At 33.1% G+C, this 27,917-nt stretch overlaps 4 protein-coding genes and 1 pseudogene across 5 annotated transcripts; 2 read left to right on the forward strand and 3 right to left on the reverse strand.

Annotated features, from left to right (window-relative positions):
* Window positions 1-522: 522 nt before the first annotated feature.
* Window positions 523-6,484, reverse strand: LOC127249546 (protein-tyrosine sulfotransferase). 2 transcript variants are annotated; one of them, XM_051272404.1, is made up of 13 exons: window positions 6,033-6,129; window positions 5,683-5,783; window positions 5,310-5,487; window positions 5,120-5,191; window positions 4,535-4,823; window positions 3,546-3,686; window positions 2,682-2,786; window positions 2,445-2,577; window positions 2,294-2,325; window positions 2,117-2,188; window positions 1,897-2,016; window positions 1,674-1,808; window positions 523-1,190 (listed from the first exon to the last, which is right to left on the reverse strand). In XM_051272404.1, exons 2-13 carry the CDS (start codon window positions 5,744-5,746, stop codon window positions 1,026-1,028), a joined length of 1,506 nt encoding a protein of 501 aa, XP_051128361.1. In that variant the 5' UTR covers window positions 5,747-5,783; window positions 6,033-6,129; the 3' UTR covers window positions 523-1,025. The 2 variants fall into 2 exon arrangements, with proteins under 2 accessions (XP_051128361.1, XP_051128360.1); XM_051272403.1 differs by having other exon boundaries at window positions 528-1,190; window positions 5,683-5,780; window positions 6,033-6,484.
* A 2,353-nt stretch (window positions 6,485-8,837) lies between these two features.
* Window positions 8,838-12,685, reverse strand: LOC127249547 (gamma-interferon-responsive lysosomal thiol protein-like). Its single transcript, XM_051272405.1, has 5 exons — window positions 12,359-12,685; window positions 10,174-10,239; window positions 9,833-9,973; window positions 9,385-9,477; window positions 8,838-9,287 (listed from the first exon to the last, which is right to left on the reverse strand). The coding sequence occupies exons 1-5, from the start codon at window positions 12,656-12,658 to the stop codon at window positions 9,075-9,077; spliced, it is 813 nt and encodes a 270-aa protein (XP_051128362.1). The 5' UTR covers window positions 12,659-12,685; the 3' UTR covers window positions 8,838-9,074.
* A 772-nt stretch (window positions 12,686-13,457) lies between these two features.
* On the reverse strand, window positions 13,458-15,971 carry LOC127249482 (superoxide dismutase [Cu-Zn], chloroplastic-like). The gene is made up of 8 exons (XM_051272271.1): window positions 15,620-15,971; window positions 15,321-15,382; window positions 14,750-14,789; window positions 14,558-14,653; window positions 14,430-14,461; window positions 14,240-14,315; window positions 14,065-14,118; window positions 13,458-13,628 (listed from the first exon to the last, which is right to left on the reverse strand). The coding sequence occupies exons 1-8, from the start codon at window positions 15,900-15,902 to the stop codon at window positions 13,597-13,599; spliced, it is 675 nt and encodes a 224-aa protein (XP_051128228.1). The 5' UTR covers window positions 15,903-15,971; the 3' UTR covers window positions 13,458-13,596.
* A 5,321-nt stretch (window positions 15,972-21,292) lies between these two features.
* On the forward strand, window positions 21,293-23,282 carry LOC127249708 (zinc finger CCCH domain-containing protein 18-like). Its single transcript, XM_051272640.1, has 7 exons — window positions 21,293-22,062; window positions 22,140-22,322; window positions 22,398-22,577; window positions 22,663-22,739; window positions 22,823-22,942; window positions 23,025-23,133; window positions 23,216-23,282. The coding sequence occupies exons 1-7, from the start codon at window positions 21,293-21,295 to the stop codon at window positions 23,280-23,282; spliced, it is 1,506 nt and encodes a 501-aa protein (XP_051128597.1).
* Window positions 23,283-25,585: 2,303 nt separating this feature from the next.
* LOC127249709 (zinc finger CCCH domain-containing protein 18-like) lies at window positions 25,586-27,591 on the forward strand (annotated as a pseudogene).
* Window positions 27,592-27,917: the final 326 nt, after the last annotated feature.

Below are 27,917 nucleotides of genomic sequence, written 5' to 3' on the forward strand. Positions count from 1 at the left end.
CTGAGAGGAGATTGATCAAATTATGACAAAATCACTCGTTTTATTTATTGTATTTGTTAAAAGTGCTCATTTTTATTTTTGTTTTCGTATTTTAGGAAAAATTGAGCTATGAAGTAGTATTTAGTTGTATTATTAAAAAAATATAGAAATTGTGTAAGAATTTTTGTGTTAAATATTAAATAACAAGTTTGCTCAAGAATACTATTTTGCCATTCTTTATAGAGTACATGTATTATACTTAATTAAAAGATGTGAACTTATATATATAGTTGAGCAAAATCAATTAGTAAGTAGATGAAAACTAATTTATTTGTATACTTTTTAAAATATTTTTACTCTATTATTCCGACGTGGGATGTATTTGTCACCATGAGAGATTTTGCATTTCCTGTATGATTATAAATTATTACATTTGATCGAAAATTTATTCAAACCATATTGTTAAGGATTCAATGTTGATGGAAAATTTATCCTTAGCATATTCAAAGACATATTATTTGACTTGGGAAAATCCATGAACTCAGTTATTCTTTGTTACTATGTATACATTGCTATTGTTAAGGTAAAAATCTTTTGTATCGAAATTGATAATCAAACCTACTTACAATTTACAGATCGACTAATACAAAAGTAAAAATAAAAAACTAAGATACAAATATTTTGACTTACCATAATCAAAAAATAGAATGAAAATATAATAATTTCTCAAACCTAAACACATACATCCATCCATTGATCATATCTATCTCATACACACACACAAAAAGAAATAATCCTTAGTTTTGGCATATACTTTCCATCAAAATGTTTCTCAAAGAGACTCCGTCGTGCCGGCACTCGTTTCCGGAAATTCAACCCTATCAAGTAACTATACCTGCAATTTTTCACGTAACCAGTGATTTTGAACCTCTGGGATATAGTAGAGGTGCAATCCATTGTCTAAAAATTGGTCAGCATTCGAGCAGGTGAGGCGAGGCGAGGCGAGCAGAGTAACGGTAAGAATTAGAGCGGCTGCTTCCGTGCATCTATAGCTTGACTTTCAAAGATCTTCTGACTCTTGCATTTACAATGTAAAGAATTCCGAGAAGCAAAAAGAGACCGGCAACTGATGAGCACAAAACTTTCCAAGAGAGAGAGCTGTAGTTAAATGCAGAATAGGCGCTTGAATCGAAGGCGCTTCCTGGATAGTCCTGCAAACAAAAGGCGCAAAATGTAAAATGCAAATGCGTTATTGGTCGTGATCCTTTTCTAAAGTTCATCGTGCATTTTGATCTGCAAACACTAAATGATATCTCCATAAATGGCATAGTGGATTCATTTTGTGTTGCATTAGTAGCCATGGATATTCGATTATGTGTAAGAGATAAAAATTCCAACTTCCAAGGATAAAAATATCTAAAATCTGTGTTGTAGAAAGAATCGGGATGTAATAAAGGGCAAATTACATCATATCCTCCGCGGTTTATTAAAACATTTGAAACATATTGCTCGTAAAATTTTTAACTGATCGGGGGTTTTGTGTAGAATTTTATAGAACACATATATGCTGATGTAAATTTCTAAACTACATGGGAGAATGGCGGCTTTTTAGTAAAACACATCGAATATAATGTAATTTACTCGGTAATACAAAAAAAAATACTTTGGGAAACCATTAAAGAGAGTTAACTTACATCATAAACCATGGTAGGCATCACATGTTCCTGTTGCCTTTTGAAGATGTGCTGAGCATACTTATAGAGTTCTACGTCGAGGGAGTTGAGCGACATTATTTCCTGAATAAGCACTTCGGGAACCTGGCGACGAGCCTGAATTGCAAGCACAAGAATACACAAGGTAAAAGATCTTTGAAAAACAAGAGAAGTATGAAAATGTGTTTCGGATAGTCACTCATACATCTTTTGTAAAGTTTGCTGGCGCAATTCGCTTCAGAGAATTAACACGACGCTCAGCTTGTGCAGATCTCAAGGTTGAGATACAAGATTCGTATGCTTCCATCAGTTTCCCAACAGTCAACTGATAATTTTACACACATACACACAAATAAACGGTTACGAAACATGCAGGAAAGATTTGAATCTCAAACAAGAAAAGATCAAGAATTTCAAGTGCTTACATTTCCACGTGCAGCTTCTTCATCCTTCTCAGTCGAAGAAACATTCTTTAACATGGGATAAGTGTTGTTACCCTACACAATGCAGAAACAAAAAGATAGAGATAAAATAAAATAAAACTTGACGATACATCTACATCTGATAAAAAACATATTTAGTCGATAATATCAGCTTCTTACTTGACCATCTGTATCAAGCATCATGCTCTCTTCTGCGCCATGAAATGCAAGAAATAACGTTCACAAGTGAAGCCATCTCAAACAAAATATAAGGTTAATGTAAATTTGAAGTATATCGTATGAATTCAAATAATTATTTCAGATTAATAACCTGAATTATTCTTGCTTGCAACATCGGATGTGTGCTGAGATATCACCTGTGAAGCAACAATGTTTTCGAACATATTGGCTGATTCCCTGTGGTTCTCGGTGAGTCCGACATAAAGCATTTCATCCAACCTTTTCTGCTTGATATAAAGTCCCCACCGTAATTAGCTCCATAACATGAAAACAAATTTACCGTACTGAATAAGTACCAAATAAAAGCTAATGAAACTCTGCACGGTACCTTAGCAACTTCAAGCACATGTTCACCAAGGGTACGATACTCGAGTATACAACGGCGCACTTCATGTGCTTCCGAGAAATACGAATTGTTAGTCAGACCGGTAATCTGAAAATTCAGGTGAAAAACAATAAAAAGAAGAGAGACAAATCTTAATGACTAGTAGCTATATCCTAATTCATAAGGCAGAATCGAAGCCAGTTTGAGAGATTAGCCAAAACTTCTATTTGATTTTGAGGGAATACTGTACTAATTCAACGAGAGAACAATATTTCGATGGACCTATCAATATGTGCATCACAAAACAATTACAGTGAACAGAAGATGCTTACTGATCTTGATTGAGACAAGGTCATTAAAATATTCTTCCTTTCTTTCATTCATTTCATATACACATGATAATGAAAACTCGATAATTATACAAGCAGTGCATGGCATCCATATTTATAAATTTTTATACAAATTCTCCATCCAGCCAGAAAAATAACACTCATTGCACACTTTGTGAAGTATTTGAAATTCAAGATAAAAAAACCTAAAAGCAACAACACAAACTAGCAGCCACAAATATGTAATGCGGCAATACTGATTATCAAAAGAAAATTTACATTTTCATCGAGACAAAAAAAAAAAAAAAAAAAACCCAAAAAACCTACACATTGTCATTTGAAAGGATTTTTACAAAATGATGATAAGTAATTTAATCCATTAGAATTAAGCATTTATGCAGCGGTTTCTTCTTAAGGAAAAGCACGGCAGTGTAAACAACTAAGAAATACAAATTCCAAAAGTAGAGCTTCCAAAACATCATATTTATCATCAACATAACCATAGAGCTTCTAACACGTTTTGAGCAAATTACAGTACCTGGAAGGTAGCCCCGTTGTGAATAATGTCGCGAGCAATTGGATCATTAATGTAGTCATGTAGAGGCATTAAGACATCTTCCATATCATAAGGGTCATTCGTCTCTAAACGCACTTGGCCTCTAAGTCTTCTAGCATCCCTCTGTCATAAACATGCAAACAGATATAAGGCAGAACAGTCACAAGCGCGGAATAAAGTTTCGAGTTTAAAACGGTGCTATAATTTCCAAACCTTATTCCACCAACATCTGCAAAAACTCAATAAAAATAATCATCTGTCCAGGAGTTAGAAAGTTTGAAATCAATGATCCACTGCCAAAATATTAACAGACCAGCGTGTACAGATTTACGGTAGTATGGTAGCAATGATTAAAAAATGTATAGTTGAAGGGCACATAAATCTTAAAAATAAAATAATCTAAAACTGTATATTCCAGACAGCAAAAACTCCCAGGTCATGAGTGAGTTTTACCTAAAATCCTCATCATCTGACGAAACAGAGGTCAAGAAGAATCTAGCTTATAGTAGATGCAGCTTCAATATAAAGTCAGTCATCCTGGTCTAGGCAAACCGTTTTTTAATAATATCATCTTAGTCAACATACATCATTGGAAAGCCTATTTTGTTACGTAGATTAATTACGCACACAGACATTAACCAATGGTAAGTTGCAGCATAATTGACAATGGGAAAGGAACTCTTACAAGAAGAGTAAGATTTCGCTAGTGCGACAACACAACTAGAGTTTTAAGTCAACAATCTCAAGTTATGCTGTTCACAAAGATTATCAAATAAACAATTACAACTAAAATGCCATAGAAATGAAAGAGATGTGGATCAGAGGGCAAAGAGACAGAATGGCAACGTACTAAACAGTAAATGGGTAAGAAGCATCATGTAATATGATTATATAATGACTTGAAATTACCAGATCAAGGAATGCCCAAATAGAAGGAAAAAAGAAAAAAATTGCAGCAGTAGCGAACATACTCGAGCAAATAGATCTTCCCTCATCCATGGAACCAAGTACTTCCATGGCCAAATATCCAGCGTGCTTATTCCGTTTGTCTTTTTACGTGCGCGACGAGACATTCTTGCAACTGATGTTAAGTTAGGATGAATCAAAAATCTAGCAGCCACCTCCACAGAAAATTCGTAAGTGCTAAAAACACGGTCGACAGGGTTTCTAAGTATTGTCACCACTGAAGTTCTCTCCTTGGGAAGTTTGGACATCATACTATAGTCATCATGGGTGCTTAGCAGTCGGCACTTTGGTTTTCTGTTATACAAAACAAAATTCAATACCTTTCGAAATTGAGAATAACACACATCTAAAATTTCAATACTCTAAAAAAAATTGGCCCCCGATTATATAGTTTGAAAAAGTTACCACAACCCAATTCCACCGTCCACAAAGGGAAAATATACAGAAAATTAAACAGCAATCCCACATTTAAAAAAATAATGTAAACTCAGTACTAACACAAAGGGTAACATACCAAAAGATAAATAAAACAATTTTACGAAATTGACTATCAAACTTCAACAAGTCTTTGAAAAAATATCACGAATTACCTCGGATTAACTCTTAACTTATCATAAGATCGCGGACATTCCTGAGAACCCGGGTACAGCTTTTTCAAGAAGCTGAAAGCAAATAAATAAAATAATTAGCACAGATCATCCGCATACTGTTTAAGAACATAAAACCTCCATCTCTTTCTCACAACACCATTTACTCAGAAACACAGCACAATAAGCATACCAGTAGTAATATGTTCTTCCTCCAGTTCGAGGAACGTGAAGGAAAAAGAGCAGGTCACGCAATGCGTGCTCATGTTCTTTAACATCAGAATTGATGGAAGCAGATGCCCATTTCTTGACCTTACTTTCACAATGCCTAAAGCCCTCATCTCCCACCACTGTCTGTATTCTTACAAGACCTAAAAATTGAATTCGAAAACAAAAGCATCTCCATCAAAATACAAATTTTTGGCAAATACATTTGTGCGAGGAGCAAACATATTTTCTGTTACTCAGAATTGTAAGCCCCATATCTGTTACAGTTTCAGCTTCAACACAAAATCATATTACAACATTTGATACGCGAGAGATCGGGAAAGACTGCTAGAACTTACCAGAAAGCAGCGCCAAAGAGATCATCCACAACATTAAGTTAATCATCTCGTGACTCGTTCCCATCAATCCAAGAAAAAGATAAACACGTCCACGAGAACTGCTAAGCAAATATAAGAGGTAAAATCAATTCCCACACATTCGAATCATATAAAAGGCTTTCAATAACAATGCGTTCAAAGGTGAGACCTTTAAAAAGGAAACTTTAAAACAGGCAAAACGTCGAACACATTTGGGGATAAACATCCAAACTAGGCAACCTAGAATTACGCGCAAATACAAAGAAAGAAAAAAGCAAGGCAGAAAAGTGAGAATGGCCAAATCTCATGCTCACGAATTCCCACCCACCCACCGTGCAGGGTTTCCGGCCGACAAGGACCACGATCGAACCAAAGGGGGGTCCCACTCCTGGCCGTCCCCCCTTCTTCTTCTCCCGTAGGTAAAGTTCCACAGTCAGGCAGGGGTTTGGAGCTCTCTCCCGGCCTAAATTACTACAATTAAATTGAGGCTCGAAGAACCTTTCCTCACTCCCTGTTAATGAACAGTCAATAGTGAAAGAAACATGGAAGAAACCCACAGCGGGAAATGGGAAAGGGAAGAGAATGCAGGAAAAGGGAAATGGAGGGGTTTAGGAAGGAGAAGGAGACGGAGACATGCGGTCGAAGGGGTCAACAAAAGTGTCACCCGCTTCGTGCTTTGGCCTTGCTTGGGTTTGGTTCGGTTGTGTTTTCGAGAGTTGACTGTTCTCTTCTCCTCCGTTGCAATTGCAATTCCATGGATTCCTTCCTTTGTCTGGCCTTTGCTTTAGTTTTTTACTTCAGTCCAGCGTTTGGACTTTATACTAAATTAAAAATTAATAGTATTATTATTTATTAATTAATAAAAATATATAAAAAATTTTGATATTTTTATTTAATATATATTTATAAAATAATTATATACTTACTTCCTTTCAATTCAAAATATTATTTTTATATTTAAAATAATTATATGCTTACTTACTTCGTTTCAATTCAAAATAATTAATATGATATAAGTACAAACATGTGATATAAATAACAAAAATATTAAAATTTCTTATATATTTAGATAAATTAATAAAATATTATTCCTTTTTAATATATTACAAAAAAAATCCCAAATAACTCATTTGGATTTGACGGAGTATGATTTTTTATGTTTTATAGAGTGTGTTCATTAAGTGCCTTAAAAATACACTATTCTTAAAAATTGTTAATATTTAATATATTTACACATAATAATAAAATTAATAAAATATTCAAAAGTTTACAAAACATATAAAATAGTCTTTTTAATAGTAATACTTTTTACAAATTTTCATATATATTATTAGTTTTTAGTATTTATGAATTTTTTTTTAAGTCTCTAAGAATTGTAAAAATATTAGTATTAAATTTGTAATTACTATTTTAAAATATTTTATAAAGATAATAATATTGAAATTGATAAAGGTAGTATAAAATACTCTTGTCCTCGCTCTTATTTTATTTGTTTGGTTACGATTTGAATTTGATTTAAAATGATAAGTTGATTTGAGTTTTGTTTAAATATTATTATTTTGATATAATTTTTTTAAAAATAATATAATATATTTTTTTTAATTCAAAATTGTATGGAATATAATTGGAATAATATTTAATAATAAAACTATTTATGTTTATAGTTTTAGACACATTTTTTAACATAGACTATGTACATATGTTTTAATAAGTAAATGAACATATGAATACAACTTAATTTTTTATTTAATAATATTTTAGTAATTTTCAATAATTAAATAAAAGTGTGTTTAGTTCAAAAATTTAGACATATTTTACTATTTATTAACTTTTTTTTGTTTATAAAAATATCAAATAGTAATTTTTTATATTAATTAAAAATATTTATATTCAAAATATTATATTAACATAAATTTATATCATATTTTATAACTATTCAATTATTTATTTTTTTATTAGTATTTTTTTACTATTCAAAATGCAAAATCCAAAATTTAAACCCATTCATTGGTTTGTTTGGTTTTGATTTTAAACTGGGATTGTGATTTGATTTTTAGTTCAATTAGTATTTTTTATGCTATATTTTGTAAAAAAATATATTTTATTAAATTTTATATTATATGAATTCTTTGAAACAATCATTTTAATATATATATATATATATAATATCATTAAAATATTTATAAATTATTTTCAATAAAAATAATTACTTCTTTTTCTTAGTAAGGGAAAAGAATTTCGAATCTATATTCAATTTCAAAATGATTTTAAAATATAACAAAACAAACTAAATTCATTGAACAAACCTATTTATACACTTTTTTTTTTTTAAAAAATAATAGTTCTTATTTAAATTTTTTTCTTTTATTTATTATCTTAATACAAAATATACTTGTAAAATTTATATGATAATTAAAATTATTATAAAAGTATAATTTAAAATAACCGTTTTCGCTAGCAAAATCCTTTTCGTAGAAGCAAAACATTTTCTATAGTAATATATATATACCCTGGCGGTTTATCCAAATCTAGGATTTTTTAGGAGTTGAAATTTAATCTAAATTAATAAAACTAAACTTAAAATAGTACTCCATCCGTCCCAAACATCCTCTAAAAATCAATGTTTGATGGAGCGATAAAAAATTAATTTTTATTTAAAAAGAAGTAATAATGTAAGATCAAAACTTTTTTCAATTTGTTTAAATTAATATTATATATTTATATAAATTTACCAAAATTTATCTTTATTTTTTTTAATAATTGACATATACTGATAAGTTCATCCATCAGTATTATTATTATTATTATTATTACTACGTAAACTTAAACCAATTTTACTCTAATATGGGTGTATAATGTATCAGTAGGTAAAATATAATTAGTAAATAATTAAGAAATATATTAGTAAAAATAATTATAGATTAAGATTAAGATAACTAAATAGTTTAATTAAGATTAAAAAAATTTAAATTTTAAATTTTAAAATATGATTAAAGTGTATAATTAATTTTCCAAAAAAGAAAATGAGACGGACGAAAATAGAAAATAAAGACAAATTATGTGGGACGAAGGGAATAATATTTTACAGTATCATGAAAATTTCTACTAACACATAAGATGATTATACCCAGTCAAGCTATAAATAAAACATACATTTATATATATATAAATCTCATTGAAGCCATACCCTTAGAGCTCTCTATCCTTAACCTTAAGAAGGCCCCAATGGAATTGGACAATACTACAGCACGTCTATAGTCTATATGAATATTCATGACTACACAGGAACATAATTTACTTAACTACAGCACAACATTTTCATATCCATTCTTAAAGAGAGCAGCAATAGTTCTTGATACGAACCTCTGGTCTGGTCAAGCAATCTCCATCGCGATGCCCTGCAGCCATGAGAGTATGCTCTGTCGTGAACCAAACACCTTCGACTTCATTGGTTCTTCCCCGCCAAAGTATCGAAGCATGTACATTTTCAATTTTCTAACACTTCCAACCGAGGATTTAGTGCAAGCAGATGGTTTATTAGTTCCTTTATATGCTTTGCAGATGTAGCTTGCAAAGTTTCGATAGTCCTGCAGAAACACAGATGATACTCTCAAGATTTTGATGATAGCACAAAGAATAGATCGAAATTATTAAAGGTAAGAGCAAAGGTGAAGAGATACTAACATCGTATATGGGTTTTCCGTCCACTACTGCCCAGGGGACGTACGTGTGAGGAGGCTCGAGCGCATTTGTTGCTGCTGCATATCGCAACTCAAGCTGCACAAATGAATGTTTTAAGCATATCAGAACACCATGTAGGAAAGGTCAAATACCTGAAATAACTAATTCAGGAGACGAGAACCACTTTTGTCTAATGTCGAAATAATAGACCGTCTGAGTTCACTGAAGGAAAATCAGTCAGGTCATGATGGACCAATCTTGCTCAGAAATTATGAAATACACAAGTGAGTGTTGAATAGAAATCGCAACATCACCATTTATAATTGTTGGAAGACTATAATATATAATTAATGATGCACTTCTCAATCAATTTAATCTTTTAGGTGAAATGGTCATTTAATATTGATATTAGTGGGCGTGACTTAATTGATATAATCAGTCAGCGACTAACCTTTTTCCCAAGATCACTATTTAAACAATTTATCACAGGAGAGGCATCCAAACCCAACTTCTTAAAGCACGTCTCCCAGTAGGTATAATTGTTGTTGTATACAAGATTCTCCACGCAGTATACAAATGGAAAATGATCCTCCTGCATCAGATGATTTTAAAATCATAATAAAAAAGGAGATGAGAAAAAGAGAAGCATAAGAAATATCAATAATGCATACACTCTTTGCATCCTTCACATGCCAATGATCAAAATGAGTAAATAATTACTTTACGCATGTTTTAAGCAAAAGGCTAATGTAACCCAAGAGCTTGTTCTGGTATTTGAATAGTCATACTAACCAGTTTAGGCCATGTATGAATTGCACATGCTTCCACCGTGTTCAATAAGCATTCATATGGTCCGTGCTGCAACCACACAAACAAAATATTATTAAATCAAACAAGATCACTATGCTTGGGTGTTAGTTAGCCATTTTCTTTTCTTACCAAAGTTACATTCTTGTCCTTAAATAAATATATAACATAAACACAATAATTCTCCAATCATTAGCTCCCTATTCAAGTTTTTTCATAATAAGAGTAAAAGAAGTTCTGCAGCTTACAGATTCTACAATCTATAACCAACTATGAATAAGCATCCAAATCACACCAATAAATTATTATGTAATACTTTACATCACATAAAGAACATGTGAAGAAATACTAATGTAATCACACACTAAAAGCAATTCAAATGAACAGCCATACCTGGTTTATCAATCCGGTTACTAGCAATGGCTAGCAAGATTTTTTCAGTTTGTGACAGACACTTCCTCTTCAGATCATAGATGGTTACATCACTAATTTGAGTTTTCCATTGTCTATTCATCTGCATATACTTCCTGTTGTAATCAATATCGGTTTTATGCCTAGTGATTTTATGTACCTTGGGAAGTCTCAAGAGTTTTCCGGTACCAACTTAGACAATGTTAATTTCTGAGTAGATCTGAGTATTTGTAACTTCCGCACAAAACACTGTAAAACCCAACTATGATAGTTGAATTTGTAACTTTGTTGTATTTTGTGAACCCATCCCTTGTAAAATCCAGTAAATTCTCCAACTCACCACCTTTTGAACTGTAGGCTAAATATTCAATGTATAACTATAGTAAGTTGCAAGCTGGATTAGTCTGCAGTCCAATAACCCAATAGTGTATTGTATTTCACCAAACTAGCTGTAGTGCATCCGATAGTTCTATACAGATTTGTGTCATCCGAGTTTTGGTTAATATAATGTGCAAGGAAGTGTGATAAGAAAATGGTTACTTTTGGTGCTTATTTAAAACTGGATGGGTTTTTTTTGTTTACTGCAGTGAAGCCTTCTTATGTGCATAGCTTTTTCTAAGAAGTGGACTCCTAATCACCCACTCGGGTTTTAATTCTGTCTACCGGCTGATGGTGTACAGGCAGAATTATGTAATAGAGCTACATGTTCTACTTTTTTTGGTACATATGTGTATATCATCAATATAAATTATTATTCCTTGAATTTCTAGCAATCAACCATAGTACACAAAAACAGATAAATAACACAAACATAAGAATAATAGAAGAGAACAAAACAGATAATATTACTGAAAGGCATCAGAATTTGATGATCAAAAGCTTCAGAGAAAACAAGATTCAACAAAAGAACAAGTGTCATAATTAGAGATCCAACATTTGTAGATTCTTTAAGAGTTAAAAACAAGAATTATAAATAATAAGAAGGCAGGTTTTAATAAAATATACTACAAGTGTAGAGAGAAACACCAAAATATCATTAGTCACCGCAGAAATAATAGATTTAGAATTTTAAAGTACTTTTATAAAACAAAACTATCCTTAAAATATTGCTATTTTCTGGAGGAATACAGATAATTATTAAGGCACTTTTAGAGAAGGAATACATATACGGAGGTATGCATACAGCATATGACTGCTAAACTATTAAAGAACTAGATTTTGGTTAACAAAAACATAAGTTGAGAACTTAGAATACTATCCTCTACATGATACTCTGTTCAATATAAGCATCTGTATTCAACGAACGTTTTTAAGGGATGGTAATCTTAGCTGAGCACCCTCTAAATATCAAATAAAATTTGTTTAATTTTAACCCTGATTGGAGCTACTCAAAATTTGTTGGATGAACATCACAGTCAACTCTGGATCATCCCAAGAGGTCGTTTTTCAAAACCTTTTTCTGCATCCTTTCTATATCAACAATCAGTCTAAACGAATCTCATTCTTCAAGAAAAAAAAAACTGCTCGCATTTGAGAAAAGTAAAATGATAGCCTCATGTTGCTTTTTCCTCCCAACTTTTTGGGGTCGCATATCGTGAAAATGAGAACGAAAATGAAAGAGAAATCAAAGCTACAATCCAGCAAAAACACATAAATTAGGAACCAAACACGTACTTTTTAACCTAACATAAACACAAACAAGGAACGAAAACCTCCCAATCCGCAAAAGAGGGGAAAAACATCACAAATGACAAATTACCTGGCAAACGATGGTTCCATTGGGGCTTATCTTAGCGTTTCCGTAAGGAAGGAGCTTCAGATCCGTAATAGAAATGAGATCAGATTCGAAAAGCTCGGGGAGATAGTTGACGATGAGATTGGAACAGTAAGGGCAGAGGGTCTCGTAGTATATCTCGAAGCTAACTTTCTTGGCAGAATCAGCAACAGCAGCAGCAGCAGAAGCAGAAGCGATCACCGACAGGACGGCGAAGAATCGGAGGAGAGCATTCATCGCAGGTTGACCGCTGGGTTTGGAATTTCGGTAGTTGGCAACTGCCATTTTTATCTCCTTCACTTCACTTGTATTGTATTGTATGTACGTGGGTGATTGTGGCTCACGTATCAACATAGACTATTAATTTTTTAATTTTTATTTTTTTATAACGTGATAATCTATATTATTATTATTATTATTATTATTATTATTATTATTTTTGATCGGCAATAGATTATTATTATTATTATTATTATTATTATAGACGCTCACAGCTCACGACAAAATGGTGTTCGACCAAAATTGCGTCCAGATACAATTGCTTGCCCTTGCATATATATTGGCCCAAATTTTGTTTTGTTTGACTTTGTTTTGGAAGATTTTTTACTAAGACGATGTTGACTGTAAGAATTATAATACTAATTAATTAATTAATTATTATATTTATAATTTTTATATAAATCAAGAAAAAAAAATATATATTAGTTTTTTATAATATAAAATATGACATAATAAATTATATCAATATAAAAATATTTAATATTTATAATATTAAACACAATAACGCATAAATGCTATCACGTTTATTATAAGACGTTGGTATTACTAATGTTCGACATTAAAAATAATAATATTTAAATAATAATCGATGATATCTTATCTGTAAGAAAATTATTCAAGGCATTTATTTATGTTGGTCATTCCATCAGTTTAAGTAGTCATTAAAATCAATAGGTGTGTTTCTTTTGATGAGTTTGAAAAAAAATTGGTTTGAGTTTGATAGAAAAATAATGTTTTATGAGATGTTTTGTGAAGAAAAAAAATATATATTTTTTTTGAAAAATACAGAGTCCAAATAATAAAATTTGAAAAAATATTACCCACAAACAATTATCGAAACAAACTCCGACATTGTCACAAAAAAGCAATCCATGACTTTTAATTACAGCACAGATTGGGTTTATATTTCAGAATTCAGAGTACACAAAGCAAACAGGGAACAGCTACTTCAAAAATGGAGTTAAACCAACAACACCTGCAAAATTGCACATAGGTAAGAAGATAATTTTAGGCGGAAAGTAAATGTTGGATATGATGTTTTTCGAAGCTAAAATGAAAACACAATTGAATGTTGCGAAAACATAAGCAAATACATCGCTCGCATATAAGAAGAAATAACGTTTATTGCTTCTAAAATTACAAAACATGACAAGATTATCGATCCAGCATCTACAAGTAATTCCTTTAAAATATGTACAGTTCATAAAAAAAAAAAATACCACATAATTTTTCGGATGTATTCTTTACGCACTTTTACAAAATAAAAGGCGTATAACAGTCTATTACTCGGTAGTCTAAAAATTCTTGAGAAAGATTATGCCCAAATGTAAAACAAATGAACAATTAAGACAATATAAACAATTTTTCGCGCCAATTATATGACGAAATAGCATGGATTAAAAGTAGCATACCACAAGCCAAACGGCCACCGGCATTTCCAGTAGAAAGGCTGAGCTCAGTACCACCTGCATTCGAAAGGATTGCAAAAAGTTGGATAAGATTCACAAGCAATACCAGGAAGATATTACAGAGTTGAAAAATAATCGAAAGTGTGTACTACTACAAAAGTGAACCATAAAATTGTACCCTTTCCGAGATCATCTTCAAGCTCATGAACCACGAAAGCTCTTCCAATGGCTGAATTTGGACCAGCCAATGCTATCTGTACATTTTAGAAATTACGATTCCACAAATATGCCTCTAAATTTGAGTGAAAATTTATCCAAATGAAACAGGACATGAGTGTGAGGAGTATATATCTGCGGACAAATGATACCTGATTGTCGACTACTGTAGATTCAGCAACACCTACATGTATTGCATTGCATACATTACAAAATAAACTATCTTAGGTACCTACCAAGATTTAAAAAATAATTTGTATTCGAAATATTGACTGAATACCATCAGCATTAGCCACTATGTTTCCCAGGTCGCCCGCATGACGGACTTTATCCACAGGAGCTCCATGTGTCAATTTATTAGGATTAAAATGCGAACCTATTGACAACAATTCGACATATTATGTCTTAGAAATGTACATCGTAGCATGTGCTTAATCAAGCACAACTCTGGGATGTAGGAAAAATTTCGAACCTGTTGATGTGCACCCTTTTGTAGTGTCTCCATACTCATGCTAATGTCACGAACGAAAACACAATTCAGGTTCAGAGCGAAATCATTTTCACCAGCTAAATGTTGTACCAATTCAAGGAAAATCGCAACATAAAGCCCATTAAATAGAATTGTTATTTATGCGAGCTGTGTATCTCATTTTCAAACTTGGTTCTAGGTTTTATCGATCTTAGCTCAATCTTGTTAGAAATCTTTTTGGATCGAGCTTGAGTTAAAGCTTGAACTATTATATATTTGCAAATATAATCAAATATACAAAAATATAAAATTCTCTCTTTATCAAGCCTTTCCTAGTCAAGCTACTTGAATTGAGAAATTTTCGACCTCGAGTTTGACTGAATTATTATTTTTTATGAACCAAATCCAAGCCTTTACTATCTAAGTTGAGCTTACTTGACTTCTTAATTTGTCGAGCTTGAGCATGAGCTTGATTCATCATTGTTAACAAGGTTGAGATGAGTGATCCATTCACATTGTTTTGATGATATTTAATTTTAGCTACCAGTATTGAATTCAAACGAAGAACACTCACCAAATGAAATCCATGTTTCCCTGGAGCGAGTCCTGTTATACGAACATTCACAGTAGTGGGACCTAAAACACCAAATATACAATCAGGGACCAAAGCTGAGCATCAATGCCTAATCAATCTACAAATTCCCAAATCAAGAAAACAGGGGATTGGAAAAATTATGACCACAAATCCCCAAAGCTGGGCTTCAATTTATATAGAAAACGTGAATATGAAGAAACTAATAATAATGTAAATGATGAAAGGGGAGGGGACAAGGTGTTCGATGAAATGCCTGACTGAATGAAAAAGGAATTCACCATTGTTATTCTGGGTGAGAGTGACGACGCCCTCGACATTGGACGCGCCCTTAATAACTGCAACCGCTTTCTGAGTGGCGGAGGCGGAGGCGGAGGCGATGACGGCGAGAGGCTTGGGAGCGGTAGCGGAAGAGAGAGACAAGAATGGGAGGGCATTTGAGTTGATATGGAAGGACGAATGCTGTATGGGAGAGGGTGAAGAAGGAGAGAAGAAGATGTCCGGCGGCGGCGCGGCGGCGGAGAGAACGGCGTGTGCCGCCATAAGCGCGAGCGCTTCTTGCATTGGATTGGATTGGATTGTGTGGTAATGTAAGAAGTGAGTTAGAGGGAGAACAGCAGAATCATTCTATTATTTGACCAAGCTTGAATTTATATACTTACTAGCATAAATTTACATTAGGTGAAAATAATGTGTACCATATGATTTGGAGGCGTCGGCACGGGTCACCAATTTATTCCACGTCACCGCCATCATCCCTTACTATTTATAATAAAATAAATAATATTTATTATAAATTACGCGCAAATAAATGCAGTTATTATTGTTGTTTAGTCACTGGCCCAGGAGCGGATATATAAGCAGCTAGAGCTGTTAAACAAGCCGAGCGAGTTCGAGTATTGGTTGTTCGAGCTCGACTCGAACTTGTTAATGGTACAGACTTGGCTCGACTCGTTAAGAATTCGAGCTAAAATAGTGCTTCGAGCTCAGCTCGTTAGGCTCAAATTCAAGCTCGAGCTCGGCTCGTAAGGCTCGAGTTCGAGCTCGATTTGAATTTTATATATATTATGTATATTTTTTAATATATAAATTAAATATATTTAATTTTATTCATAATTTTTTATAATAAAATATTTAAATTTTAATAATAAATATAAATTTTGATATAAAAAATTATATATAGTATATTAATATACAAATAATATAAATATATTATCACTAACGAGCTCAAATGAGCTACTCGCGAGCGTTTATAGAGACGAGCCGAGCGAGCTGTTAACGAGCCGAGTCGAGCTTGGCTCGTGAGCTGCTCGATTCGTTTAACAGCTCTATAAGCAACTCTTTACAGTCTATTACTTCGATCTGCCCGTCTAAACGTCTGATTTTGAGGACAAAATCCATTTTTGGTTATCGGTTGGATTATTGAGCTATAAGTTAGATTGTAAATAATTATTTAATAAATATTTGATTTATCTCTATGTAAAGGATCCTTTCGAATTTTGTAGTAAATTAAAAAATAATGATATCTTATTGGTGAGTAGAAAAGTGTATAAATTCTTTTGACATTTTTGCTCCATTGCATCCTCGAAAATGTGCATGTCAAATAGAACAAATCCTTAAAAGTTTGCTCCATTGCATCGTCGAAAATGTGCACGTCACATGCCTCATTAAGAGGCGCACTGTTCCAATGATAACAACATAATGAACAAACCAAATGCCGTGGCCTGTGCCGTGCTATAGACATATATGGGTGCGATTGAACGTGCCATCTCCCGTTGCACCATGGCAAAGGTGCATGCGAAGAACATCCCTTGTTAAGAGGCAACCCGTCCCAAATATAACGGCAAAATGACCACTTCACGTGTTCCACATGCCATGGCATGCATCTCGCCCTACATAATAGTGATGCAATGAGCATGTCACACGCCACGTGCGCCTTGCTATAGATAATGGTGTGATGAGCATGCGCCATTGCGCGCCTCTAACAACTATGTTATAAACTCTAGCAATTTTTGCTTGTGAATTGTCTTTACTTGTTATTATGGGTTCCGTCTCCTCTGTTCTTTCACACCATGAAATATAGCTGCAGAATCAAAGGTCATGGTGCTAAGGGAGCTGATCTTCACTTACTTGCTCTCCTCATCATCCGGCGCCGAATCATCGGATTGAATCATTTGACTGAACACGTCCTGCACAAACAGCGTGTCGATAATTCCAGGTGGCACCTGATCTATGAGCAATGGATCCATCGTTGCGCACACAAGACCTTCTGCAGCATACCTCTTCACCTCATCAGAGCCGTTCATATGCAGCAAGTCGACAAAAATGGGAATCACCCCACAATTAACAAAGCCTGCTCGATATCCATAATCGCACAACATATTGATAAGTCTCAGAGCCAGCTCCCTAACATTCATATTCGCGTCCTTCAGTAGCTCGACTAAAATCTGAAACACTTCCGCGCTCTGCAGAATGGATGCTATTATTTTGCTTCTCACGAGCTCCAACATATGTATATTACAAAGGCACTTTAACAAGGATATTTTTAAGTCTTCTTCGGAATCCCGAAATTGTCTTAGAATGATGGGACTGGCTCCCAATTGTGCGATTAAATCGGCCAATCTGTCCACGCTGCATGCTTATGAGAAATGTTTTGCCACATCTTTTTTGAACTTGTCAAGTCTTTTTGGATGATAAAAGGACCACTCAATTACTTGATAATGTACAGAAGCAAAAAAACACAAGAAAAAGAGCATTTGCATCTTTGTGGAAGGTCAAAGAAAGAGGAAGAAAAAGGTGCTCTACATAGAGGTCGAGACTTTGCATGTTTGCCTTTGAGAATGAAGATGCACTTGCATGTAGTAGATAAATCAATAAATTTAAGTTATATGTGTGGCTGCTTATAGTGGAATATTATTGGGTTATTACCAGATGTAGATCAGTTAAGGGCCAAACTAGTTATACAAAACACCGATGTGTTGTTTGTGTTTTTCATTCGGCACAGGTCTTTCTATAGTTTGTTTATCGTTCAAACAATAAATAGACGACGACATCTGAACACAACGGACTTTGAAAGGTTGTATTTGATTCCTCTACCTAGTGTTCATTATTGGGTTTAAAAGTTGGGAAACACATTATTGTGGGACTTTTAATTATTTATATTGTTATTTTGATTAAGAAATTATGGTTTCTATCACAATTACGATTGTTTCTTTATTTTGGATTCTTAATGTTGTTTTTTTTTTTAATAGGGTAAATTGGTTGGATTAGAATTAGGTTTTGGTAATTAGGTCGGATGGAGGAGAAATATAATAATTTTAGCTCACTTTTGGTCATGATATGACTAAATTTGGGGTAATATTCTGAAATTTAGCTCAAGATTTGAGAGTGAAAGGCAATAAATTAGGTGTAACTTACTAATGGGCATGACTAAGCTCTACCAGTTACTCTGAAATTTTAGATCTCATGCACTTCAAAATAGTAAGTAGTAACTATTTATTACTCATGTTAATGATAAAATTGAAATTGGGAATTTTGAAATTTATCTCAAAATTTGGCTGATCAACCCGCTTTCGCCCACAAATCACTTTTTTCAGCACAAATCCGGTCTCGCAACATCTTTTTTGATTTTATCAAAAATTGGACGAACTATAGCCAATCCTTTAGTGGGGGAATCAAACCCTCGCATCTTCTCCTTGGCAACGAGAAATTTTATCATTCGACAATATCCGTGTTTTTTATTCGTGATACACAATATATCCACAGATATATTATCATATGTACCCGAATCCTATTTGTGCACGGTTGAGCTGGAGACTTTCTTCAAAGAGATTCTAATTATTTTCTCTGATCTCTTGAACCTATTTGTCCCGGACCCAAATGACCCCCCAAAAAAAGAAAATTAGAGGGGAGTCTTTAACCTGAACCATAAGACACAAAATCATTATTGAACGACAACCCAAAAACTTAAAAAAGAAGTAAATAAAAATAAAAATAAATATAAATAAAAATCCTAGGCTGCCTCCCAAAATCACATTTGTTTTACTGTCTTTGGCTAGACATAATGTCTTGCTAATCATTTGGTGGCCCTATCACATATCATATTATCCTCCTCCAATTGGATTATTTTCGCACTATGTTTGAGTCGAGGATTGTTAACAGAAAATATTTCCAGTAAACTTTTTTGTTTTGCATGCATTCACATTCTTTATTTCGACAATAGGTTCTTATTACTACGAGTTTACCAAGCATTAACGATTTACTATTTCATTGTGTTGTTTATGACACATTGTGCATTTGCTTGGACGAGTTGACCTATTTCTAGTATTCGAGGGGATTTCGGACAGGACCATTTTCCAACACTTCCGAATTGTTGCAGAAAAAATGTTATATCTTGACTCCTCTTAAGATGTTGATTTCTTAATTGAGTTCCTCATGTGAAAAAGTCTGACATCCACAACTGTGTCTATGCTTGACATGCAGCATTGGGGATTAATGTGAATTGACTGGAAGCTATGTTAATAGATCATCGAATTCAGGTTATTTGATGCGAAAAGAAATATGGTTTGTGTTCAAATCTTGCTTCCAAAAAGATATATATTACAAAGATTAACTATGTAAAAGAAAAGTACAAAGTTGTTGACTGTGAATTGTGATAAACTTAATTGGATGAAAATAAAAATTGTGATGGCATATATATCAAAGAAAGCATAGAGGCAAACAAAAAAGAAGAAGAAGTGATTGTGATGCATTGTAAATTACAATTATTTTGTGCATCTTTTTTATACTTTCGTGGAAAGTATATGATTATGAACATATAACCAGTGTGATAAACATGATTATGAAAATATTGTAAGGAAATATATACAAGCTCGAACATGATCCAAACACAATATTTGCTACCCGGAATCTTAAAGTCAAGCACAATACCTATTTTGTTTCCAATCAATTAATGATGCGAACAAGTACAAACAACCCAACACAAAATAAACCTGAAAACATGAAAACTCAAAAAATACTTTATATATATATATAAAGTAAATAATTGGCTATGCATATTCATGAATTTAAAATTGTTACATAAACAAAGTAGATTATCATCTCTAGTGATCCATCATAATTCAAGTAAAAAGGCCATATTTTCTATATAACTTGCTCAGTCTTACATATTTACATTATGTATTTTAAAATTTCAATGGTAGAACTGTTAAAATGAAGTAGGCCAACCCCGATAGTTTTGGCGGCGCAAGCCATGGGAAGAAAGTAGGATAAAGTAAAAGTAATAAATAGTCATAGCCGCAGTAATTCAATGCATGAGAACCATATATAGTAAATTAAGAACTACTATTATTAGGGTTTATGGTCAAAGCCAACAAAACCGCAGGTGGAAAATTTTCTAACAAACCCTAATTTCCTCTAAACAGCCCTATTCCTGTTGGGATTTCAAGATGGACTCAATACGCTAACAAACACCCCCAACTTCTGGATAAAATTCAAAACACCCCAAAACCCAAATTTTCAGAAAAAAGGTTATTTTTGTAAATTGCCACCGCCATGTTGATTTTTTAGGGTTTGAAAAATTCACTTATAATAACTTGTGTGAAAAGTTCCTTTTTTATAGCCCAGGATTACGAGGAGAGAAAACAATCTACAGATACTGTGATATATATATATATATATATGAACAAATATCACAAATTTTCTGTAAGCAAATATGCATAGGGTTTGGAGTTTCTGATTTCCCTCAGCCAATTACTGCTGCAATCATTCCCAATTCTCAGGTTGGATCTTCGATGAAACAATGAGATATTGTCTGAATTTGTTACTTCTCTCCCAAACTTGGGAGGTTTTTATCTTTTTGATTTTGCAATTGTTAATAATTTCATGCAACAAAAAATAAACGTTTTTGTTCTTCTGCGTTGATCAGTGGCAGCTTAATAAACTAATGGAATGCAATGGACATCGAAAAAGCTACAAAGATTGTGTTGGCCAAGTTGTCGAGCATGCAGCCTTCGCCTGTGGTGAAGAAGGTCCTGGGATACATATATTTTAAGGAGCTTTCGAACACTGAGATGATCAGATTAGCCATGGGACCTGACATACTCATTCATGGACTGATATATAAGGCCATGAATACTTGTCTTGTGCCGATAAATCATCCGACGCCGCCACTGATCGATCCTACATTCCATATTGCGCACTTGCCGCCATCGTCATCCTATGCGCAGGCGCTGCAAAATCAGTCCTTTGATCAAAATTCCTACTTCAAAGAGCAGCACCAAATGATTGATCCCTTAAAATATTCAAGGCAGGCTGGCGCACCCTCAGTTCCTCCTGGTTTTGCTCCGGAGATGCAGGGCAGCCACGGTGTGCTGCCTTTGTCTCCTAGAGCAATCGATTATGCCCGCAAGACTTGCCATTATTTTCTAAAGGGTAATTGCAAGCATGGCAGAAATTGCCGATATCGGCATGGGGAAGAATCCTGTGGTTATAATCAATTCAATTCGGAGTCCCTCGAGAAAATAGAAATTGAAATTGTCAAGTTGTTGGAATCAAAAGGTGGCCCAGTGTCGATTGCATCCTTGCCATTGTTATACTTTGAAAGATATGGACGCCCTCTTCAGGCGGAAGGGTACCTGACGGAGAGCCAGAGGCAGAGGAGAAGTGGGCATAACTTGTTAAAGTTTCTTCTTCAACTAAACAAAAGTATCTGCATAATCGAAAGGTGAAATTGTAGTTTTTATTTGACCGAATGACTGTGTTGACTACTTATATAACTTTTCTATTTTGGATTTATTTCAGGCCTCATGGTCAGCATGACATTGTCTTGGCCAAGGATGCTGGAAAATACATTGACATTCGTGGCAGTCGATGTGAGCCTGACACTGATGATTGCAACGACATAGTTACTAGCTCCCATCAAATATATATGACTTTTCCTCCAGAAAGTACCTTTACAGAGGACGATATCGCCAAATACTTTAGGTGTTTATGTTGATGCGTTTTTTTGTTTTTATGATTTATTATATTGTCGTCGACTAACTTTTGTTTTGTTTGAAGAGAGTATGGCGCTGTAAGAGATGTGAGAATTCCTTGCCAACAAAGACGGATGTTCGGCTTTGTGACCTTTGAGAGTACAAAAACTGTGGAGAAGATTTTGGCGAAGAAACATCCTCATTTTGTTTGTGGAGCTCGTATTGTTGTTAAGCCTTATCAAGAGAAGTTCACCCAATCTGGAAGGTTTATTATTATTATTATCATTAGACTTTTAATAAAGGCTTTATTGTTTTAATTCATTAATGAAATTTATTTTATATATTTGCAGGAAATCCTCAAAAAATTATGTCCATCAAATGTATTACCTGCCGGAATCTATAGGCTTTGATGCTGAAAATTACCCCAGTAATGCGTCCATATCATCTTGATTTTTAAGATTCTAAACTCGTATTCATCTATTATCCTTACATCTAATGTGAATGATCTAGAATCAAGTTCGCTGAATTCGCTCCTCCAAAGACAGTTAATGGAGGATTCGGTTCTCCAAAGGCAGGTAGAGCAAGAGCAAGAGCAACGTGATCAGATGATGCATTTGGGTATCTCCGTAGGTAAAAGGAATACATTTTTTTTTTCTATTTATGCATTCGATTTCTATTTTCTTACTAATATTTTGGTTAAACAAATGTACAGATACTTCCAATACTTCAATTGTTAATGTCGTCAATTATATGTTGGATATAGTTTCGAGCTCTTCTACCGGCAATGACGATATGCCTAAGTTAGAAGTTGATATGGACAGGTATGCTATGCTTAGATGTACAAAATACAACTCATTATGTTGTCATTTACTTTCTTTTTAATTTAAGAAAATTTTCTTATAGCTCTCACGAAGAACTCAATCTCCCGGACAGCCCGTTCGCACAATCTTCTATGATCAATGCACAATAGTAAGAGAGTCTTTGTATTAACAAGACAACGACTATAGTTAATACAAAATTACAGGTGAAGTAATTCGTTTTTGGTTTTTAACGCTGCTTTGTTTCTACTGGACAATAACTATAGTTAATACAAATATACAGATATTTTTGGTTTGATTTTTCGTGCGTTTTTTGAGATGTGGTGAAATATTGAATAAGGATTGTACAGTAAACCATTATATTACTTCATCTTCAATTTTTTATTTATTGGGTATATATATATTTAGGTTTTCTTACACAATCAAATAAGTATTTTGTATAAAAACAACAAAAATCTAATCATACAAATTAAACCGTAGACATCTTTTCCATATACTAAATTTATAAATGTTATATACATATTAATAAATTACTTAATTATCTATACTATTTTATTAAAAAATGTAGATAAAAGAGAAATTGTGTAGAATTAAAGAACAATGTCATAGATATTTTTAAAATGTTTAAAAATCAATATTAAAAATATTAATATTCTAAATATATCTATACAATATTTTTATACTTATGTTAATGTAAAAAGATATTTAAAAAGACCCTATATTTTAATTTTACTCTGATTTGTTAAAGTTAGAAAAATGTTTGGCAGCTTAGTGTAGTCTTCTCCTTCCATTAGCATCTAGCTGATGAATTTGAGAATAACAACCGAGTGGTGTGATTTTATTTAGATTTTTCCTTTCCGATGACGGGTGATGTTAGTTTAGAACACTGTCAGAATGTCATTTTAGAATAATTGGAATCAGAATGCCCGATTCTTGCGGGAACACCAATGATTTCTTAGCAATTTATTCCCAGATTATTGATCATTCATTGGTTACCATCAGATTATTGATCATTCATTCATTACCATTAGTAAAGAGGCTGCCCCAACTTCCCAATACTCAAATAGAATTGACATCATATCTTATCTATAATATTTTCATGACTGAAATGGTCTTCATAAATTTTAAATTAAATCAACATAACAATGTGATATATCTGGCCTGGGAAGACTTTTTTTTTTTTTTTTTTTCAATGAAGATATCTATATTGGGTATCTCTTTTACTTTTTCTTTGAACATCATCTATTCCGTTATATCATAGGAGGAGATACTTTTTTTAATTTTATATTCACAATGAAAAAACTCAATTAATTTTTTATATATTTTTAAATTTAAAATTAATCAAATAATAAATTTATATTATTTTGTTAATATTTAATTTATTAAAATATAAAAAAATATTAATATTGGTATATTTTATAAAATATTAAAATATAATAATATATTCAAAATAAATAACAAAATAATATATATATATATAATACTTCTAACAAATTATTAGGGTTTATGGTCAAAGCCAACAAAACCCACATGTGGAAAATTTTCTAGCAAACCCTAATTTCCTCTGAACAGCCCTATTCCTCAAGAATCCCTCAGCTATTATTTTGTTAATATTTAATTTATTAAAATATAAAAAAATATTAAAATTAATAAAAAAATATATTAATATTGGTATATTTTATAAAATATAAAAATATAATAATATATTCAAAATAAATAACAAAATAATATATATATATATATATATAATATTTCTAACAAATTATTAAGGTTTATGGTCAAAGCCAACAAAACCCCACATGTGGAAAATTTTCTAGCAAACCCTAATTTCCTCTGAACAGCCCTATTCCTCAAGAATCCCTCCAAAACGGCTGGGATTGCAAGATGGACTCAATACTCTAACAAACACCAACCCAACTTCTGGATAAAATTCAAAACACCCCAAAACCAAAAAGAATTACTGTGCCTGGCCCCCACACATTTGCTGCACGCAATTTTCAATTTTCAGAAAAATCGCAATTTTAAATTTTCAGAAGAAGGGTGTTTTTGTAAATTGTCACCGCCATGTTGATTTTTTAGGGTTTGAAAAATTCACTTATAACTTGTTTGAAAAGTTCCTTTTTTATAGCCCAGAATTACTAGTAGAGAAAACAATCTATAGATACTGTGATATATATATATATGAACAAATATCACAAATTTTCTGTAAGCAAATATGCATAGGGTTTGGAGTTTCTGATTTCCCTCAGCCAATTACTGCTGCAATCATTCCCAATTCTCAGGTTGGATCTTCGATGAAACAATGAGATATTGTCTGAATTTGTTACTTCTCTCCCAAACTTGGGAGGTTTTTATCTTTTTGATTTTGCAATTGTTAATAATTCATGCAACAAAAAATAAACGTTTTTGTTCTTCTGTGTTGATCAATGGCAGCTTAATAAACTAATGGTATGCAATGGACATCGAAAAAGCTACAAAGATTGTGTTGGCCAAGTTGTCGAGCATGCAGCCTTCGCCTGTGGTGAAGAAGGTCCTGGGATACATATATTTTAAGGAGCTTTCGAACACTGAGATGATCAGATTAGCCATGGGACCTGACATACTCATTCATGGACTGATATATAAGGCCATGAATACTTGTCTTGTGCCGATAAATCATCCGACTCCGCCACTGATCGATCCTACATTCCATATTGCGCACTTTCCGCCATCGTCATCCTATGCGTCGGCGCTGCAAAATCAGTCATTTGATCCAAATTCCTACTTCAACGAGCAGCACCAAATGATTGATCCCTTAAAATATTTAAGGCAGGCTGGCGCACCCTCAGTTCCTCCTGGTTTTGCTCCGGAGATGCAGGGCAGCAGCCACGGTGTGCTGCCTTTGTCTCCTAGAGCAATCGATTATGCCCGCAAGACTTGCCATTATTTTCTAAAGGGTAATTGCAAGCATGGCAGAAATTGCCGATATCGGCATGGGGAAGAATCTTGTGGTTATAATCAATTCAATTCGGAGTCCCTCTGAGAAAATAGAAATTGAGATTGTCGAGTTGCTGGAATCAAAAGGTGGCCCTGTGTCAATTGCATCCTTACCATTGTTATACTTTGAAAGATATGGACGCCCTCTTCAGGCCGAAGGGTACCTGACAGAGAGCCAGAGGCAGAGGAGAAGTGGGCACAACTTGTTAAAGTTTCTTCTTCAACTAAACAAAAGTATCTGCATAACCGAAAGGTGAAATTGTAGTTTTTATTTGATCGAATGACTCTGTTGGATACTTATATAACTTCTCTATTTTGGATTTATTCAGGCCTCATGGTCAGCATGATATTGTCTTGGCTAAGGAGGCTGAAAAATACATTGACATTCGTGGCAAATACGTAGTTACTAGCTCCCATCAAATATATATGACTTTTCCTGCAGAAAGTACCTTTACAGAGGACGATATTGCCAAATACTTTAGGTGTTTATGTTGATGCGTTTTTTTGTTTTTATGATTTACTATATTGTTGTCATCGACTAACTTTTGTTTTGTTTGAAGAGCGTATGGAGCTATAAGAGATGTGAGAATTCCTTGCCAACAAAGACGAATGTCGGCTTTGTGACCTTTGAGAGTACAAAAACTGTGGAGAAGATTTTGGCGAAGAAACATCCTCATTTTGTTTGTGGAGCTCGTGTTGTTGTTAAGCCTTATCATCGAGAGAAGTTCACCCAATCTGAAAGGTTTATTATTATTATTATTATTATTAGACTTTTAATAAAGGCTTATTGTTCTAATTCATTAATGAAATTTATATCATATATTTGCAGGAAATACTTACAAAATTATGTCCATCCAATGTACTACCCGCCACTCTCTATAGGCTTTGATGTGGAAAATTACCCCTGGAAAATTACCCCAGTAATGCTTCCATATCATCTTGATTATTAAGATTCTAAACTCTTGTTATCTCTTATCCTTACATCATCTAATGTGAATGATCTATAGAATGCGAATCAAGTTCGCTGGATTAGCTCCTCCAAAGATAGTTAATGGAGGATTCGGTGCTCCAAAGGTAGGTAATGGAGCAAGAGCAACGTGATCAGATGATGGGTTTGGGTATCTCTGTAGGTAAAAGGAATACATTTTTTTTTTTTTATATTTTTTATTTATGCATTCGATTTCTAATTTCTTACTATTATTTTGATTAAGCAAATGTAGAGATACTTCCAATACTTCATTTGTTAATGTCGTCAATTATATGTTGGATATAGTTTCGAGCTCTTCTACTGGCAATGACGATATGCCTAACTTAGAAGTTGATATGGACAGGTATGCTATGCTATGCCTAGATGTACAAAATACAACTCATTATGTTTTCATTTAGTTTCTTTTTAATTCAAGAAAATTTTCTTACGGCTCTCACGAAGAACTCAATCTTCCGGACAGCCACTTCACACGATCTTCTATGATCAATGCACAATAGTAAGAGAGTCTTTGTATTTACAAGACAACGACTATAATTAATACAAAATTACAGGTGAAGTAATTCGTTTTTTGTTTTTGATGCTTTGTTTTTACTAGACAATTACTATAGTTAATACATTTGACGTTCTTGAGATGTGGTGAAATACTGAATAAGGATTGTACAGTAAACTATTATATTACTTCATCTCCAATTTTTTATTTGTTGGTTATATATATATATATAGGTTTTCTTACACAATCAAATAAGTATTTTGTATAAAAACAACAAAAATCTAAGCATACAAATCCCAAACCGTAGACAGCTTTTCTATATACTAAATTTAT

This window comes from Andrographis paniculata, unplaced genomic scaffold (genome assembly GCF_009805555.1).
Source record: "Andrographis paniculata isolate CXL003 unplaced genomic scaffold, ASM980555v1 Contig36END, whole genome shotgun sequence".
In the NCBI taxonomy this organism is placed as follows: domain Eukaryota; kingdom Viridiplantae; phylum Streptophyta; class Magnoliopsida; order Lamiales; family Acanthaceae; genus Andrographis; species Andrographis paniculata.

Coding starts and splice junctions, on each gene's coding strand:
- LOC127249708 (XM_051272640.1), top strand. CDS start 21,293: ATGGACATCGAAAAAGCTACAAAGATTGTGTTGGCCAAGTTGTCGAGC. Junction 22,063..22,139: donor AGTATCTGCATAATCGAAAG/GTGAAATTGTAG, acceptor GATTTATTTCAG/GCCTCATGGTCAGCATGACA. Junction 22,943..23,024: donor GCATTTGGGTATCTCCGTAG/GTAAAAGGAATA, acceptor ACAAATGTACAG/ATACTTCCAATACTTCAATT.
- LOC127249546 (XM_051272404.1), bottom strand. CDS start 5,746: ATGGGAACGAGTCACGAGATGATTAACTTAATGTTGTGGATGATCTCT. Junction 2,326..2,444: donor TGCAAGCAAGAATAATTCAG/GTTATTAATCTG, acceptor TTCATGGCGCAG/AAGAGAGCATGATGCTTGAT. Junction 2,189..2,293: donor TGCTTGATACAGATGGTCAA/GTAAGAAGCTGA, acceptor TGCATTGTGTAG/GGTAACAACACTTATCCCAT.
- LOC127249482 (XM_051272271.1), bottom strand. CDS start 15,902: ATGCAAGAAGCGCTCGCGCTTATGGCGGCACACGCCGTTCTCTCCGCC. Junction 14,654..14,749: donor AAAAGGGTGCACATCAACAG/GTTCGAAATTTT, acceptor TGTTGTCAATAG/GTTCGCATTTTAATCCTAAT. Junction 13,629..14,064: donor CGGTGGCCGTTTGGCTTGTG/GTATGCTACTTT, acceptor GCAATTTTGCAG/GTGTTGTTGGTTTAACTCCA.
- LOC127249547 (XM_051272405.1), bottom strand. CDS start 12,658: ATGGCAGTTGCCAACTACCGAAATTCCAAACCCAGCGGTCAACCTGCG. Junction 10,240..12,358: donor ATGGAACCATCGTTTGCCAG/GTAATTTGTCAT, acceptor GTGTGGTTGCAG/CACGGACCATATGAATGCTT. Junction 9,478..9,832: donor ATAGTGATCTTGGGAAAAAG/GTTAGTCGCTGA, acceptor TCATTTGTGCAG/CTTGAGTTGCGATATGCAGC.